General features: G+C 42.9%; 2 protein-coding genes and 1 long non-coding RNA gene across 7 annotated transcripts; 2 read left to right on the forward strand and 1 right to left on the reverse strand.

Annotated features, from left to right (window-relative positions):
* Positions 1 to 673: 673 nt before the first annotated feature.
* On the forward strand, positions 674 to 11,818 carry LOC135254750 (uncharacterized). The gene is made up of 5 exons (XM_064335198.1): positions 674 to 1,036; positions 7,517 to 7,646; positions 7,988 to 8,168; positions 8,979 to 9,421; positions 10,074 to 11,818. The coding sequence occupies exons 2-5, from the start codon at positions 7,524 to 7,526 to the stop codon at positions 10,695 to 10,697; spliced, it is 1,371 nt and encodes a 456-aa protein (XP_064191268.1). The 5' UTR covers positions 674 to 1,036; positions 7,517 to 7,523; the 3' UTR covers positions 10,698 to 11,818.
* Positions 11,819 to 14,881: 3,063 nt separating this feature from the next.
* Positions 14,882 to 17,718, forward strand: LOC135254751 (zona pellucida sperm-binding protein 3-like). Of its 5 annotated transcripts, XM_064335199.1 has the most exons (11): positions 14,882 to 15,187; positions 15,247 to 15,269; positions 15,374 to 16,049; positions 16,126 to 16,244; positions 16,427 to 16,530; positions 16,605 to 16,782; positions 16,851 to 16,968; positions 17,065 to 17,144; positions 17,214 to 17,302; positions 17,375 to 17,494; positions 17,581 to 17,718. In XM_064335199.1, the coding sequence occupies exons 1-11, from the start codon at positions 14,924 to 14,926 to the stop codon at positions 17,700 to 17,702; spliced, it is 1,893 nt and encodes a 630-aa protein (XP_064191269.1). In that variant the 5' UTR covers positions 14,882 to 14,923; the 3' UTR covers positions 17,703 to 17,718. The 5 variants fall into 5 exon arrangements, with proteins under 5 accessions (XP_064191269.1, XP_064191272.1, XP_064191273.1 ...); XM_064335202.1 differs by lacking the exon at positions 15,247 to 15,269 and having other exon boundaries at positions 15,399 to 16,049; XM_064335203.1 differs by lacking the exon at positions 15,247 to 15,269 and having other exon boundaries at positions 14,883 to 15,187; positions 15,495 to 16,049.
* Positions 17,719 to 17,932: 214 nt separating this feature from the next.
* Positions 17,933 to 18,285, reverse strand: LOC135254753 (uncharacterized). Its single transcript, XR_010329957.1, has 2 exons — positions 18,159 to 18,285; positions 17,933 to 18,044 (listed from the first exon to the last, which is right to left on the reverse strand). It is a non-coding gene; the product is annotated as an uncharacterized LOC135254753 (long non-coding RNA).
* Between the last annotated feature and the right edge of the window lie 356 nt (positions 18,286 to 18,641).

Raw genomic sequence — 18,641 nt, forward strand, 5'->3', positions numbered from 1 at the left:
AGGGAACGTGGGCAAAAACACTGGAGGCAACAACGAACAGACTAACAACCACAAGTAGGCAACAAGCAGGAAAGCAAGCACGCGGGCAACGGGCAACGGGCAACGGGCAACGGGCAACGGGCAACGGGCAACGGGCAACGGGCAACGGGCAACGGGCAGACAAGCAATAGGCAAGGATCCAGCACCTGAGTCAGGGAGAAGGGAGACTTAAATAGACACAACGCAGACGAGACACAGGAGGGCACAATGAACAATCAGGCCACAGAGAGGGCAGGGAACACGAGACAATAAAGCAACCAATAATGGGATAATTGAAACCAATAAAACAATCAAACAGGACACAAAACAGAGGTGCCGCCATCTGGCGGCCCAACCAGGAATAACAGGGGGAAGACACAGAACCCTGACAGATAGACTTAACCCTCCTGTTATGTTGCGGGTCAAATTGACCCTTTTTAAAGTTTGAAAATCATTAAAATTATTTTTTCAGTATGAAACTTCTTCTACTGGCCTTAATTAGTGTAATCAACATTTTAAATGAAAATGGTTCATTTCATGTATTTGCAAACCCCCCCTGTATGGGGATTGACCCGGGAACATTTTTGCTGTACCTAAAAAATGAACAGAACAGGAGGGTTAAGGCACACCTCCTTGCAAGGTCCGGGCAGCTCTTCCATTGTTCTATTACATTGTACCCACACCAGAGGTACAATTGATATTCCGAAATATATAAATATATAAAACATGTATTAGCTTGAGGACAATGAACAGTATCGAAACAACAAACACTTGATCATCCCGAAGGAAGTGAGAAAAGTATTTGTAAATATAGACGGTGCAGACCACTTGTAGGAAGAATTCGTTTTGACATCATTGATGTACATAGCTATACTCCAATAAGCATATCAAACTCCGTGTGTCGCAGCTGACGGAACGGCGCTGGGGGAAGGATTAAGACTCAGAAATTCACTCTTAATATCGAAAGTAAATAAGGCACGGATTGGAGGGTATATTATATCATCTTCACCTCAAGACAGTAAGTAACTTGAAAAATTATGCAAATTATCTCTCTTTTTATATGTCGACAAATTTCAATCGATACTGTACTTCAGCTGTTTAACTAGTTAGACTACGAACAATCCTTACGCATTCAGAGGAGGTGCATGCAGTAGCTACGTAGGGTACTTGCACGGAGACCAATTTTAAAAGCTACGATAATATCAATATTTAGTATCTAGATTAAGAGCTTATTTACCGCTATCTTGCAGTTGTTTTAGTTGAATTGTTTTATGTGGGTTTGGTTGACAAAACTTGTTCGACGGTTATAGCCTATTGTTTTGTCTTGCAGCGAAACTAGGCTATATAATAACAAATTGATAAAACGTATATATAGGAGCCCAAATATTGGCCAACCGATCACTTAAAAAAAATATGGACAATGCTACGAATCTGGTTGGTCTGATATTATGTCTACGATTTGTATTTCCCTCGTGGTATTTATGAAATGGCCTTTCCTACTATCCAACCGCAATTTGCGTGTTACTAGCTATTATTATTTACTATATGTTATAATGTAATACAGCTCTCTCCTCCTTTACGTCATAATAGAATGAGTACTTAATATCCTGGTTCTATTACCTTCGCTGTTTATGTGGGGAAACGGGCGTATGTTGCCAGGTAACAATCTTTTTTGAGCTAAATGGCACCATGAATACCAACAGGTAGGCAAAGGTTCCAATGACCTACCTGTTTAGAGGACATTCAGTTGGCATTTCCAGGCATAACTGTCACACTCCAGATCATTTCTTTCCTGCTTCTTAAAGAGAGGTCAGCTTTTCCCTGTGCGTGCCTCTAGTGCTTGTATGAACGGTCAGTTTCATTGTTAGACAAAGTGGAGCACTGACTATGTACTTAAAAGTGAACTTCTAATTAATTTCCCTCTCACCCATGCACAGTATTGAACCTGTCTGCTTATAACTACTCTGCAGGACCAGCAATGCAGAGGATACCGGTATTTTCTTCATGTTACCACCTGACTTTTCAGGTTTTTCACTTATTACAGAACACAGAAGTTACCGATTGTATACCATGTCATTTTACTTTTCCACTGCCATATGCACAGTATAAATGATGATTGCAAGACTATATAGTAGTTAGTCTTGGCACTGACTTTATAAATCGTCTGCAGTTTTTAATTTGATTGTTGAGCTAACCTATCAATCTTTGAAAAGTGCTGGTTGTGCCACTTTAGGTATATAGCCTACTACCTATGTATATATTACATGCTTTTGCCAGTTTCAGGGATTGAAATTCTGGCCTTTTGGCTTTTGAAAATGCCTTCTCTCTAGGGGTTTCGTCATACTTGTTCCTGGTTATGGTTATACACTTTGTTGTACGTCGCTCTGGATAAGAGCGTCTGCCAAATGCCTGTAATGTAATGTAATGCCTTTGGGAACCGGAATACATTTGTGGAGGCTACAAAAGCATTTCTACATGTTCCTCTGTGTGCAGAAGGCCTCTGCTATCTGATATAATATGCTTCCAAAGTCTGGAAGTCATTAATCGCTTACCAGCTGGACACAGTCCAGGCTGTAAGAAGTTGTGCTAATTAAAAAACCTGCTGAAGGACAGGTCGACAGTTCTGTTTGACCCGAAGCACTGTAGCACCCATGCACCTCTCTCCTCAGTCACCGTGGTTACAATCTTATAGTTTCCTTGAGTCTCAATTTTGTTTTACCCTCTTCACCAAGTGCCATTCAAATTGTATCCAGCAATGCACCATGTGTGGCATTTATATACTGGGTCACTTAGTCACTGTTTGAAATTGTATTCAGCTACAATCTGACGAAGGAGCTACCAGGACATTATGCAATTGAACGCAGAAAATGCACTGAATGACATGTGGACAGTGTTTTATCTAAACAAGCACCGGAAGAGCCACTAGACAGTGCAGGCTTTGCAAGGTTACTGGGTGGTACAGGTGTCTTAGACTTTTTCCTATAAAGGAACAGTACTATATAGATCTTACTCTTCTTCACAAATTGCTACTTGTGCTACTAAGTATAGCCTATATTGCATTGCAGTCACTTCTGAACTGTGCATTTTTTAAAATATAGCATTGTTAAAATGAATAATCTGAAGTAGAACACTTCCTGTTCAATAAGTCTAGTGGGATCTTTAATGACACACTGAATCATGTGGTGTGCCCTACATACACAATGTGTTTCCCAAACAGTGGGCAGGGACCCAAATGTGGGTCACAAAAGGAGTTGAGGTGAGTCATGATCTAGAAGTGACAAAATAACTAAAGTAGCTAGCTGTTTGTTCTGTATTTTCCATAAGCATTCACACCAGTCAAATGCGGCACAAGTTACATGCACAGTAATAGTTTGTGTACACGCAGTTGTTTCGCCATAAACATGAGCATTTCCTGTTTGAAATTGTATTCGGCTACAATTAAAGAAAAAGACTATCACAGAAAATGTGTTTCCTGATTAGTGGGGTCATGGGCTCAGTGTGTTTGGGAGCCAAGTGCTCTGCAGCACAGCATCCCTCTCCCACACCTCACTAGAGCATTGGTTCTTTGCATGGCCCAGAAGGGAAACTGTCCCCTCCTGGGCTAACAGCACTGCTTCCACCTGCAACTAGCTTTTCCCACAAAATGTTGCCAGTACCAGCCAAGCCCAGCCACATTTAGCTTACGCTATCAGGCAGTCTTGCTATAGGATGGCACTGCTGCTGTTAATTTAATTGTATATACCTGTAACCCCTAGATCATTTTCAGATCCCTCGAAAGTATGTGGAACATTTGTGGTCTGGATTACTTTAATTTAAATTTAAATTTCAAGTTCCCGTTTGGACAGAAGGCATGCAAATAGGCATGTAAAGCCATAAAGGTGATGGAAATGTTTTAGCAGTGCGTCTGTGTTCAGTTCTCACCTGAATATTGACCTTCACCTGCCTCAAATATATTCAAGTTTATAGCACAGCTGTGACATCCGCACGGCCTACTCTTGTCCTGATTGGTCAAACAGAGTGTGTGAATAGTGAAAAAGAATGGAGAAAACTTGTAATTAGAATTACAATCATTTTATTTCAGAAGGTAATGAATGAGGTCCATCATGGGGCCTATCTACATGAAAATGGATTGTTTGTCACTTCCTGATACTGCATTATACTACAGGTGCTGAATTGTACCACAGGTACAGTTCAGTCATTTTAAAATCAGTTTCTAAATTCATGTGTTTTGAATTCAAATTGAATTGAATGCCCATGCTTACAGTATGTGGGACTTTTGCATTTCTGCAGTATCCTCTGTTTATTCAGAGATTCACAGGTGAGGATGTGCTCTCTCAAAAGGCTTTTCCTTTCACTGCTCAGTCATTGGGTTTTAGTAACTAAAAAACAGATCAACCAGAAGAGGCACTGATGTGAAATAAGGACGATCTCACCGACAGATGACCTTCCTCCCTGGGCAACAGTCACTTATGCACCGCCTCTGCCAAGATTCAATACAAACTTGACGGGCACCCCCACACACTGGAACCCAGGGTCTTGGCAGGACGAGCCTCTCAGCAGCCCCTGAAAATCTCACACAGGCTTATTTCATAATCCAGGAGTACATATTCAAAATGTTTAACAGAAATTATGTTCCATAAGCACGGTAGAGTGCCGGGAGGGGCAGAGACATTGGGCAGAGGGAGCTTCGCCCATTACAGTTTTCACCGGCATGTTATTTGCTGAAAGAAACAGTTTTTTAAGCACACAGACAAACAAAACTAAACTAAAGTTGTCAGCATTCCCTCTCATTGGTTAGAGGCACAAATAAACTAAAACAACGAAGACGAAATGGACCAAACAAAGCTCTCCGGCTCTCCAGCTTTTCCAGCTCCACTGCTTTTCACTTCCCAGCCAGATTTCTTTGACTTCCTTCTCGTTCGCAAATGGAGTTTTCCGAAGCAACCCAGGTGTGGCCACTCAACGAGGGGGTGTGGCTCCAGCCCGCCACAAACAGTATTTCATAGTGTCGGAAATTACTCCATTTTCTCAGTGTCTGCGTTCACTGAGCATGACCTGAGTCTGACACGATACCTTCTTATGCAGGTTAATGTTTCCTGAAGCAGCTCTGGTAAATGACGTTGTTCAAGGGTGTGTCTCACCTGATAGTAAAGAAGCTGACGCACTCTCAAGCTTCGACGCACTGAATATCTTTATTATTTAAAAACAAACCAACGTTTCGGCAAACAGGTGCCTTCATTAAGGTGTCGACCCAAATAAACTGAAACACATTTTATGATGTTGAACAGGTGCATGCAGTCATGTGGTGTGGGAGGGTCCCACTATCGGATAAGTGCGGGGTTATACATCATGGTCAATAAACGTGTTGTGCTATGAAGAACAAAAAACACAGAGACAAATATAGAAGTGAACATGACATTGGACACACTGAAAAAATACTGAAATAGAAAAACAAGAAAACATAACAGAAAAATTTGCATCAGGAGACAATCCAGTAGTCATGGGTCACTATGATTTGCCATTAACTTATTATTAGACGTTTTGGATGGCTTTGATATATTTTGCATTTTTAGTTATTTTTCTATTTGTGCATAATAGAACCTGCTGTATAATTTATCTTAAGTCATAATTGTTGCTGCCATAGTTAGACGTCTCTTGGCACACTTGGTAGTTATCATGTTATCGTAGTTGCATACAGGTAGTCACTCTAGTGTTCAATCCCTGTGCATCCCAGGGTGTCCATTTCACAATCCAAATGAGGAGTAGCAAGATTGTGTAACTGCTATATTTTTCTGAGCAGGTCTTGGCCTGGGCTGGGCGTGGAGTTGTGGTTTACGTGGTAACAGTTCCATGTCTTTAACATTTGAAACCATGTGATTAAGTGCTGTGCGGGCAAACAGCAGTGCCTCAGAAAATCTGCCACTTCACTCCTTTTGTTAATCACTGTTACCTGAAGCTTCCAAAATTGTTTTGTTTTTTATAATTCTCTGAAACGATTTATATAATTTGTACAATGAAACCTGGGGAATGTATTTGCATGGATGTGGCCAGTGTGTGTGGAGCAGATGGCCTGAAAACACTTTCACACAAGGCTTACAAAGCCCAGTGTTGCAAAACAATGGGAAATCAGACAACCGGTTTCATTCAAAATTAATAGCGCTGACCTTAAAATGAAATTAATTATTTATTTTCTATAGCTATACTATTTTGTATTTACTATTGCAATATGCCATGAGCAATACATTGGAATCAAATTTTAAATAGATTCATTTTTAGTGAATCTATTCAAAACTATTACTGAAGTATATTCAGTAAAAAAATATAATTTTGAAGAAATGTCTTTGTTTGTTGTGTTTGTCACAGTGGATGCATGTCTTACCAAGATTGTATCTTGCACACTTTGTCAAGGGCCTGTAGATTTAAACGTTTTTCTTCAAAGCGGAAGTGGATAGTGGACAAATTGTACATGTAGTTGGCTAGTTATATGTAACTTATTTTTTGTTCAGTTGTGGTGTTTCACAGATCTGTTGACACAATGTCCTATGCGTAAGGCAAGTTCACTGAGGTTCAAATTTATTCACCAAAAAAACTGAAGTGTATCTGTACTGTAAATGTTAGTCTGACAAACAGGCTTATGCTACTATTTAAAGTTTAAATATTGTGTTTGCTTGCCAAATGTATGTTAGTACTATAAACGCTCTATTTTTTTCAAACAGTAGGAATTAAGAGACACATAGAGGTAGTTGCATATGTTAATATATGTTGTAAAATCTTCATGTTTGTCTATTTGATCTTAGGTTCTAACTGACCTTTTAACCTGTAGTCACCTTCCTGTTATGTCACATCTTATTTGCAATATCTCTCAATGTGTCACCTACATTATGACTGTAGAAATCCTCTTGACTGGCATGAATATGTGTTGTCTGAGAAACTTGTAATGACAAAGCAAAGCATTAAATAAAGACTTGAGAATAGCCGTGGACTGTCCCCACGCTTGCCATATTTCAGATGGTCCATGAGAGAGAGAACTGTGCATTCCCATGCTTCAGTTGACAAGGGGTTCCCCTCCCAAAATTTAAGCTGTATTTGCACTTTTTTTCTTCCACCAGACAGTCACATTCTGAGTGAGCATGAGCACCGGCAGGAAAGAGCTCAAGAGGGTTGGCACTGACTGGCTCTTTTCTCAGTTCAAAAAAGGAAATGTATTCTGTGACACATTCTTCACATGTACTGTTAACCCATCCCTGACTACAGGGTCTGGCCTGAGTTCCCCCAGTGGAGTTCACGTTCATTTTTCTTGGGAAACACAATACAGGCCAAGCTATATCTAGTAGCTGAAACAAGGGTGTGGCATGTGGCCTTCACATTCCTAACATCTGCCATGTTCTGCATGTTCAGACGATATAGAACTCACACATAACTGAACAGACTTTGCAGATAAATTGTATGGGCCACTGAACTGAAGCACTGAACTTCTCTGTCTTTGTCATTAATGCAGATAGAAAATGACCTATGCCAGTGAACAGCTGTTTAATTGCTACTTACGGCCCAAAATGGCGGCGATTGCGTCTATAGTCAAAGCGAGAGAGATCGTGCCCCATCTGCCTTGCCTCACTCAGACAGACCGGGTGAGTTGCAATGAATTTATAATAATAATGATGATAACAATTTTATTTGCATAGCAAATAAAATGGTACAAATAGGACTGTTGTAAAGCACTTTACGACAGTCCTTTTTGTGACATTTTATGAACATGCGCAACCATGTATTGTATCGTTCTATGAGAATTTAGTTTGTTTTGTAAGTAACACCTAAGGTAGATGCACTAACGTTCAACTTATGTTTATTTAAAGCTGCTCTGGATACAAGTGTCTGCTAAATAACTAATATAATGTAAGTCAACGTGCGACCTTGTGGATTAAACTTTTCTCACCTGGGAATTTTTTGTTCCTGCTGGCTTCTCTTGAAGGAGGAAATTGAAGCCAAAAGAGAGACCTCAGGCAACTACATTGCCATGCAGCACCTGCTGGACTGCCTTAAGAGACGGAAAAACTGGCCGGAACAGTTCATCAGCGCGCTGGTGCAGTGTGAGCACGAGGAGCTCGCCAGTGAAATCAGGGCCGTGTACGAGCCCCTGCTGGGCCCCAGAGGTACGTCTCCACCGGTCCGGCCACTGTGCTTCTCTGATGAAAGGGTCGAGAAGGCCAGGAGGATTGGCTGTACAGGTGCACTGAAACGCTGTGACGGTGCTACACGCCCATTCGAATATGGCGGTATCTTGACCTATACTATCGCCCTCTTTTTTAACACAAGCCTGAAAATACCCTGACATACCCAAAATAAAATGGTTGCTATTCATGAACCCTATTGACTACAGGCATAGTCTTGGTCTCTTCTGAAAGGTAACCTTTGGGGGATTGTCTGAATTACTGTAAGTATTACTGAAACAAAGTATCAGAAGCTCAAACACAGTACGAGTGGAAGTTTTTCTCTCAACTAAAAGATTTTTTTTTTTTTTTGAGTGGATGCAGATGATTGTGGCTGTGCCTGGTGGGCTTATAAACACAATGCAGCCACGGCCACAATGCTGGACAAGCCCTGGTTTAAACCTGATGGCAATACGACCAACATTGTGCATTGTTATTTCTGAGCTATGTCTAGGAAGTTTTCCAAAGAGGCCATTTGGAGATGGGCGCAAAAAAAAAAAAAGTTAAAGGAAGTACCTTTCTTACAGCTTTTTAAGTTTTTACCATTTATGTGTGATTATTGTATAACTGTTTAATTTGTGTCATCTTCGCTTCCCCTATAGATTTATATATTTCCTGTGAATAATTCAATCGGAAATAAATCAAGATTCTGCATCCATTCACTCTTCTTTGTGTCTAACAGTCTTTTCCCTGCACCCCTGTACTTCCAGTAATTGTTCTTTTGCGATTATTCCTCCTGTTCTGTAAATGCAGCTCCTGTGGCCCCTGCTGCGAATGCCCATCCCGTTCACATCCCAGATCCCAGCCCTCCAAGGCACCCGGGCGGATCGCCTCTTCAGCCCCCAAGAGTGGAAGACCCATCGCCACAGCAACAGCCCCAATCAGTGGCCGTTTCTGGAGAGCAGAATTCGACCCCTGTCAATAACGAGTCCTCAGCAGACGCAGCACCATGTCAAGGCCCTGCAGTACCTATAGGGCAAGACCTCCCTGGGGCTTCCTCTCAGGTTCCTGCCCCAAGCTACACATTACTGTCACCCAGCCTCCCCCTAGCCTCAGAAACCCCTGCCACTGGTCCTGCAGTAAGTCCCCCCGAACCCCAGATGTCCCCAGTGAAATTACCTGTCCAGGAGTGCAACCTGCCAGCTGCCAATACCACGCAGCAGCCTGTGGAGAACTCTGATCCAACTGTTAATCAGGTAAGTAATGTGCTGTCTTGTTGAACATATTTATTAGTATGTCATTTTTATCTTTCTCTTTCATAGTTAAATTCCCTAGTTTTCGTAAATAGACAGTGTCTCTTATATGTCTCTGTTCATGCAAGCATCCCAGACTGAACATGCTTTTCAGATGCTCTTCAGTCTGCTGCTCTTTCTCTCTGTCCTCTCATACCCAACTACACACCTGCAACCACCTCTCAAACATATATAGATCAGTTTACGGTCATTTTTCTTTCATCTTCCAGGTAGAAGTAGTTAAACTTTTTTTCAGATTTTATCACATTCGTGTTCTGTTTAGAAATTGCAAACAGCAACCAACTATGAATTCAGATAGCAGGCTACAGTGTTGGTGGGCTTTTTTGTGAGTTAATTTGGCCGCCGATTGAAAGCAAAACATACTACAAAACCCTGTTCTAAAGAATGTGCGTTGGTAAATGGACTGCATTTATATAGCGCTTTTATCCAAAGCGCTTTACAATTGATGCCAGACAATCGGTCTTACCTCTTGAGCTATGTCACGTTGGGCTTTTCCATGTCTTCTGTAGGATTGCATGTTGTGTGTCCCCTGCAGACCTCCTGTGTGTTGTATCTGGTTGGAATGCTCGGTGATTCATTGCGCTTTCTCATAAAGGTCGCAGCGAACGATCGGCAGGCCCACCCGGCGCAGGGGAGCTCAGTCCAGCAGCCCAGCAGGCTCACCGAACTCGCGGCTCGGGCCGATCACACTGATCACCCGGCCCCGTCTCCCCTCGCTGGGGGACCCCTGGGCGAAGACGAGTTCCTCAGCAAACCCGGGACGCTGCGCTCCTGCGTAGCCCCGGGACACCGGCCCCCCGGAAACCCGGCCTTCCCGGCGCCCGCGCCCGTGCCCGAGGAGCCGTACTCCGGGAACTCGAACCGCCTGATGATCAGCGGCTCCTGTCGGGAGAGCGTGGCTTCCGGCGGCACCGCCGCCGTGCCCTCGCACAGAGAGCCCGAAGAGGACCACTACGACTCCGTCCACCGGAGCCTCCTCGACCATCAGGATGCGAGGGTGAACGTGGGTCACGTGTCCGAATCAGCCCCCGTCCCGAACCACGCGGGGCAAGCCCCCCGGGCCTCGAACGAGCAACCCTCCCTGGCGCCCATGCACACCTACAGCCCACAAAGAGATCAGAGAGCAGGTTTCCCATATAACCTGCTAGATAACTACTACGTCCCTGCAGCGGCCGTCGCTGGCTTGTCCCTATTGATGCTGTGGAAGCTCAAGAATTAGACGGGAGCAAATGTGTAATCATACGGCCTTTGTAACATCTAGACTACAACATTCAGCATGAATCGTTTTTTTTTTGTTATTTAGAATTGAGACAATGCTGAAAGGAAAACAAAAATCTGATGAGAATTTTTTTGTTTTACCTAGAATATGGGGAAAGTGAGATTGTGTATGATTTTAATTACCACATTTGTTATAAGAAGTGATATCAAAACATTTTTAACCTGTGCCTACAAGGTGTGGCTTTTGATTGAATTGAGGATTATGGATGTGCATTTCCATTCATTTTCTTGCGAGCAGGGAGTTCCAGTCTTTAGTTCATCGAGGAGTACATGTACATTTTTTTTTACTTTTTTTCTCTGAATGAAAACGATTTCTTGTGCTGCATCATGCTAATAAATGCATTTAGTGCTTTTTTAAATGTAGGGGTGCAAGAGTGAGGATTATGTCTATTGTTTCCTGTGTCATGCAATTTAAGAAACCATCAAAGAAGAAGCATTGGAAAATATCACATCATTTGCATTAATAAGGTACAGAAATCAGAGAGCGGTTAGAGCGTAGAATGGTGGGCAGGCATATGATTATATTAAAGTTAAATGTTATTCTACAATTACATAAACTTTTTTTATGGAATCACATTTTCTCTTTTCATTTTAATGTTGTTCTCAGTGAATAGATTGGAACTGAGCAAAATGGAACACAGGAATGTGATTTGTTAACATGCATACAACATATATCATTGATAACAATGCAACATTTACCGAGTGTTAGTGTCATGCATTTAAGATATAAAGAGGACCTGAAAATAAATTGATTCGTTAATATTTATTTATTTCTTTAAATCATGGTACTATTAAATCAGTAAGAGACAGTACAAACCAATTTTCAGATTTGATGATTTAACTTTAACTGAAAGTTTTCTGTCAGGAAACCCATACCAGTATATTTACTGTATGCATATCAGTTCCTTATTGTTCTACATTCTGTATTAATGTTATCATTATCTTTTTAGTTCAAATTTGTTTATGAAGAGCCTTCTTTGATAAAGCGCATTTAATCATGTTCAAACAGATCACCTTGTAAAGGAAACCATAAAATAAACACATACATATTATAGGCATGCACATTGTTGTATGGGTTTGTATGCTAATAGGCTTACCATGATTTTCAGTCAGGTCATCTAGTCTGTCTCTTTTTTCCATTAAACTTGCAATTGTATCATCGGGTTGAATTTTTCACATCCAGTTGGGTAGTTTAGTGGTATTGACAAGGTACAAATGTATACAGAAAGTTTGTTCTTCAGTAATTTGCTAAAATTAACAAGTTGTAGCTTTTCCTTCCATTGTCTACTCCCACACAGCCATAGATACTCGGAGAGTGAGCTTGGCTTCATTTTGGCTCCCTATTCAGGATTCAGTAAACCTGACAAATAGTTCATAACAAGTTCCAGGTCCTATGGAACAGTTTAAGAATATTCATAAAGAGGTTAAAGCATTTATTACCATGACAATGGTCTTCATCACACCTGTTTTTGAATATTTTCAAGATTCACCAAATTGTAACAGGTCAACAGAGAGACAGATATTAAATGATATCAGGAGTTCAAGATGTGTTATGTGTGATATGAAGATGTATTAGTGAGGACTGAGGACTGCCTAAAAAGGTAAGGTGGAGCTGAGAAAAAGTGAATTCTTGAACAGGGATTTGTGGGAAACACTGGTGGGATCTTAAAGCCAGTTGTATTCCCTTTACTCTGAGATTTGGAAATAAATGTACGCAATCTGGTAACCCATGGGTGGTTTATGGAGCAGCAGTTCTTCTGAGTAGGATTCTTACAGTAAGAAATGCCACTTTGGGCAATTCATCCATAAAACTGCTATCTGTATATACTGAGCCATGGTCAGAAATGTTGACATAGCTAAATAGACAAATAATTGTCATATATGATTTTTATGCTGCTGATTTTTAAACATTATTACTATGCTTCACACTCTCATAATCTCAGATTACAGCAATTCAGTTAGCCCAAAAAATTAAGAAATAAATAAAATACATCTATACATTTTAGAACAGGACATGGCACATATTACAAACTAAACCCAACCCAAAACACAATGGAAAAATAAAGCATGTTTTTACAGCTGCCTTTTATATTTGTAATTAATTGAGAAGCAAATAGTTGTGGTGTACCTATCTGCTTGCAGTGCCATATCGTTATGTTTGTTATAGGCCCTGATTTTTTTTTTTCCACAACAAGAAAATATTGCACCAGTAATATGAATGGCAAAGGTCTCCAGTGGCCATGGGTTAGAATTCAATTTCCATGGTACTCAGTTTTAGTTCAGTTTCCATAGATCAAAACTGAGAAAATATCTATACAGTTCTTCCTGCTCATCCATAATTTAAAATGTCTCAGCTTAGAAACTTTGCTCTATACAGTATTTTACTTGCACAAGGGGCGACATAGCTCAGGAGGTTGTCTGGCAGTCAGAGGGTCGCCAGTTCGATCCCCTGCCCTGGGAAGTGTCCCTGAGCAAGACACCTAACCCGTAATTGCTCCCAATGAGCTGAGTGGCACCTTGCATGGCAGCCTTTCACGATTGGCATGTGAGTGTGTGTGTGTGAATGGGTGAATGAGAGGCATCAATTGTAAAGCGCTTTGGATAAAAAGCGCTATATAAATGAATTCAATTTACCAAGTAACTCTTTTTTCAAAATAAAAATGGGTCAGATCTACATAAGCCTGCAAAACAAGGCTTTTAAATAAATAGTAACTAGCTACACATTTTCTTCATAGGTTCATGCAGACCTATGAGACCTATAGACCTGTGTGTGGCTAGCTCATTTGCATCTCAAATCAGCACTTAATTGAGTGATTAAAGCAGTGGCTAACAGTTCACTCACCACACCTGGGGGATATTTCATGAAACAGGTTGCTGAGTTAGTTGGATAACTGTGCTGAGTAAAACCAGGAACAATTCTTTTACTTCAGTTCATGTTTCAGATTTCTGAAGATCACTCCCAATTGGCAAACAAGCTAGGGCCCCTGTATACAATTGACACTTCCTGAATACAATTCAGCTGAACAAATACAGATTGAAATAGTGGCATCTATCGATTTTGCTTAGCCGCTGTTGATGATCTAAGGTTACAATTGCTATGTAGATTAGGTCAGAAGCATTTAGCATTATTTGCTACGTAAATTGACACAACCTTGTCATCATTAATGATTGAAGCCTGAAATGTCAAGAATATGTTTATACTATTAACTAATAAGCTAGGACTTACAAGGCAGAATATATGTCTGGTGAAAATATTGACCTAGCTATCAGACGGAACTCTAAGAGTTTGATCTTTAACCAACTGCCATAAATGAGCATGAAGCTGGGTCCCCCAAAGACTGTCAGGAGAGCCTGGGTGAACCCATGTACTTCTGATTGTTAGACTCCTTAAAGGACCCTCTGGGGCCACTGGTTTTCTAATAACCTGCTGCGCTGTTGGGAAAAGTGGTGCTTTGACATTTGAAAACTGATTTCCCTCTTCAGCAGGGATGCTCAGCTTTATTCCTGGATATTGACCATCCTGTAGGTTTTCATTTCAACCCTAATTTGTCACACCTGATTCTACTAACTAACTGTAGATAACTGACATCTCTAGCTGGTGAATATGTAAGGACTGGAGTGAAAACTTACAGGACAATAGATCCCCAGGAACAGCACTGGGCAGCCCTGACACTGAGCATCACATAAGTAGCCAAACAAACCAAAAATCACAACTCAAGCAAGCAACCTTTCTTCCCCCATCACAAACCAATATCTCTTTTCACAAAACCAGCAATGCTCAGCTTTCATCACAAAGCCAGTTTTAATGGCAGCTGAATGTATTTGATCATAATTGACAATAATTGATAATTGTCACCCTTCTTCTAGCCTCATTGCACAATTTTTTTTTCCCTGCTTTAATGTGTTCTTGCCATTTCTAATCTGATATTGCAGATCATTTAATTGACAGAGAGCACTGCTCTTGCAAGAGTGGTTGAATGACTTATCAGATTGCAAAAGGCTAATTAGAAAAGGCAGGGACATTTTAGGACTGGAAGAAAAGGGGTGCAATGAGGAAAAAGGAGGGGTTTTGTCAATTATGATCAATTACGTTCAGATGCCTATAAAATGGGCGCAGTGAATCAACAGAACATTGTTGGCTTTTGTTTGAATAGATAGTCATTTACAATGGGGGAAGTACAGTTGTTTGCTTGGGTTATGATTTTTGGTTTGTTGGACAGTTCATGTGATGCTCAGAAGGGGTATCCACCTTCAAACTTTAATGAACATGTTTTTACAGAAAGACAACCAGTGGTTCCTGTAAGCAGGCCAACCGTCAGTCCATGGTTCACTAGAGCTCTTGTGACGGCCCACCCAACCTTTGGGGAACCTGAATTCACCCATGTGCCCATGACTGCCCACCCAACCTACGGTGGACCTGGATACACCCAGGTGCCGACCCCGCCGACTCCCGCCGCAACCACTCCGGCGCCCGGCGGGCCTACACCCAGGTGCGCGTGAGCCCCCGCCCGACCTTCGGCGGCGCCGGCTACACCCAGGCGCCCGTGAGCCCCGCCCGACCTTCGGCGCGCCGGCTACACCCAGCGCCCGTGACCTTGCCCTACCAGGCCCCGCCACCTTCGGCGGCGCCGGCTACACCCAGGTGCCCGTGAGTCCCCGCCCGACCTTCGGCGGCGCCGGCTACACCCAGGTGCCCGTGAGGCCCCGCCCGACCTTCGGCGGCGCCGGCTACACCCAGGCGCCCGTGAGGCCCCGCCCGACCTTCGGCGGCGCCGGCTACACCCAGGCGCCCGTGAGCCCCCGCCCGACCTTCGGCGGCGCCGGCTACACCCAGGCGCCCGTGAGCCCCCGCCCGACCTTCGGCGGCGCCGGCTACACCCAGGCGCCCGTGAGCCCCCGCCCGACCTTCGGCGGCGCCGGCTACACCCAGGCGCCCGTGAGCCCCCGCCCGACCTTCGGCGGCGCCGGCTACACCCAGGCGCCCGTGAGCCCCCGCCCGACCTTCGGCGGCGCCGGCTACACCCAGGCGCCCGTGAGCCCCCGCCCGACCTTCGGCGGCCCCAAGCTCCCAACAACTGCTGTGGAATATCCAACATCCAAGCCTGATGCTGTGAAGGTCTATTGTGGAGAAAGCTCTGTTCAGTTGGATGTGGATATGGACTTTCTTGGTAATAACCACCTAATCCAGCCCTCTGACATCACCCTGGGAGGCTGTGGACCTGTTGGGCAGGATGTTTCTGCTCGGGTTCTGTTTTTTGCAACTGAGTTACATGGTTGTAATAGTGTATTGATGGTATGTATTTGGTGCGATAGATTTGTCCTGTGCATGTAGCTGAAATGTATAACTAATCTGGACCTTGTCTTTCCAGATGACTGAGGACTCCCTTGTCTATACCTTTGGTCTCGACTATCAGCCTAAAGCACTTGGGTCCACTCCCATCATTAGGACTAATGGGGCAATAGTTGGTGTTCAGTGTCACTACATAAGGTTGGCAGGTTCTCTTCCATTCGATATGCACATCAGCTTTTTCTACCTATCATTTAACCAGGTGTGCTGAATTTGTGCATATGACCATCTCAAACCCTAACATTCAAATTTAGAATCTGCTTTGCCACCTACCTGCTCACTGGGTTTTCTGAAAGTAACTTCTCTGCTGCAATTTTCCCCAGGCTGCATAACGTGAGTAGTAATGCCCTGAAACCAACATGGATCCCTTACCGCTCTACCCTGTCTGCTGAGGACCTTCTTGTGTTTTCCCTGAGGCTCATGGACGGTAGGCTAAGCTGACATGGTCTTTAATTTTGCATCTTGTACTAAGCTTCAACTGTGCCCCCCTCCTCCCCATAGACAACTGGCAGATGGAGAGGACATCCAATGTGTTCTTCCTGGGAGACCTCATTAACATTGAAGCATCTGTGGTCCAGGCCAACCATGTACCTCTTCATGTGTTTGTGGATTCCTGTGTGGCCACTTTAGACCCAAATATGAATGCTGTCCCCAGATATGCTTTTGTTGAGAACCAAGGGTGAGTATGCTGTACCAATTGATAACCTGTTCCATGGATGCTGTGGATCTACAATGTTTGCCTTCCAGGTGTCTAATGGATTCCAAGCTGACCAATTCCCGGTCCCAGTTCCTGTCAAGGGTACAAAATGATAAACTGCAATTTCAGCTGGATGCTTTCAGGTTTGCTAAAGAGACCAGGAGTGCTGTGAGTAAAATTTGCTTTGACTACATTGTGCCATTAATCTCTTCTGAAGACAATCTGTTGGCAGTGCCTGCTGCAATGGTCTTCCCCTCTCCACAGATCTACTTTTTCTGTCATTTGAAAGCTACTGCTTTGTCTCCTGAGGGAAAGGCTTGCTCATTCTCTCTTGGAACTCAACGGTTAGTTAATGGTGTTCTTTCATACTTTTTGGTCCCTTGTATGAATCAAAGTAACATGTTCTCTTCTAGGTGGATTAGTGCATCTGGGAATCATGAAGTGTGTAGCTGCTGTGATGCAAGCTGTACTGGGAGGAAGGGCAGGAGTTTAACGGATTCAGGTCTGCCCTGTTTCAATAACCTGTTGCCTCCATGAATTGACAATGAAGTGAGAACTTGTCTTGTTTCTCCAGCTACACAGTATGAGGGTGACTCTGCCCTAGGCCCCATTGTCATCCAACAGGCTAGTGCCAGTGGCCTAGTACCTGCTGCCCAAAGCCAACACTTGGTGGTAGAGGATCACAGAGCTGGAGGTAACTATCCTTTAACCCAGAGTAGTTAATCTGTGTCCTGGACTAATGTCAACTCTTCTTCCCCCCCCCCCCCCCCCCCACCTTAGGTGTGTCTGAGGCTGTGGTCATGACTGGATTGGTGGCTGCATTGGGACTGATCTGCACCCTTGTGCTGGTGACTGTACTGCTGCGGAGACTACGTAAACCTAACTCTGTAAACTATGATTAATAAATGACTAAAGACCTGTCAGACTTTGTCCAATCATGTGGCGGGCTAGGTTCGTTGCCTTCTGGGTTTTTAAATGACTTTCACAATCTACTTCATGGTTAAGTTGCTCTGAAGTTCATGAGTGGCTTGGCAGTTTCTCAACTGCATGCATTTAGTATCCTGGAATTCTATTTACTCCATGAGTGCAATGAATTGTATAAACTGCAAGGTTGTCTAGTTGACCCTTATGGACTATTCATACAAGGGCATTTAAACCAGTGACAGTGTTTTGCATGGTGTAACTAATGGGGTTTAAAAAAAAAAAAAAAAATCACAATCTTGCTAGGCACAGTGACTCGTAACCTTTGGCTGTTGCTGAATACAGGTTGAACTCCACTGCAGGGGCCAAGGTTGTGTGTAAAGGAGTAGATTTGTATTCAAGTTTGCTCCAGAGTGTATAAATGTATTGCATTTAACCATCCAGGTTTTGTAAACCCCCCCCCCCCCAGCAGCACTTTCCTCCCAGCATTAAGGCTAGAGATGTGGTTCGATTGTGTTGGTGCTCAACATGTAGTACTGCTGAGGTTTTCCTTGGATGTAGTTGTCTCTGGCTGCATGAATCATAGGAAATGGTTACAACATACTTTACTGGACTGTTTTGTTTGCATTGAGTGATCCTATATCCTTCATTTGTCTCAGAACATTAGATCACAGCTTTGTATGCTGCTTTTAAGTTTCTTAATGTATTCCTACTGGGGGGGGGGGGGACCTTAATGCCACCATACTAGCCACTGCAATTGGCATATTGAACTGCCTAAAATATCCCTTATTGCACAAACTGCTTTCATTGCTCAAAGTATTGAGGTTCCCCTGTAGTTGTCTTCATAGATTAAATGTTTTATAGCATCATAGAATTGTGCTTTGTGGCATGAGTCTGATTTACTTAACCTGTTTAAAGGG

Source organism: Anguilla rostrata, chromosome 5 (genome assembly GCF_018555375.3).
Source record: "Anguilla rostrata isolate EN2019 chromosome 5, ASM1855537v3, whole genome shotgun sequence".
NCBI classification, from domain to species: Eukaryota; Metazoa; Chordata; class Actinopteri; order Anguilliformes; family Anguillidae; genus Anguilla; species Anguilla rostrata.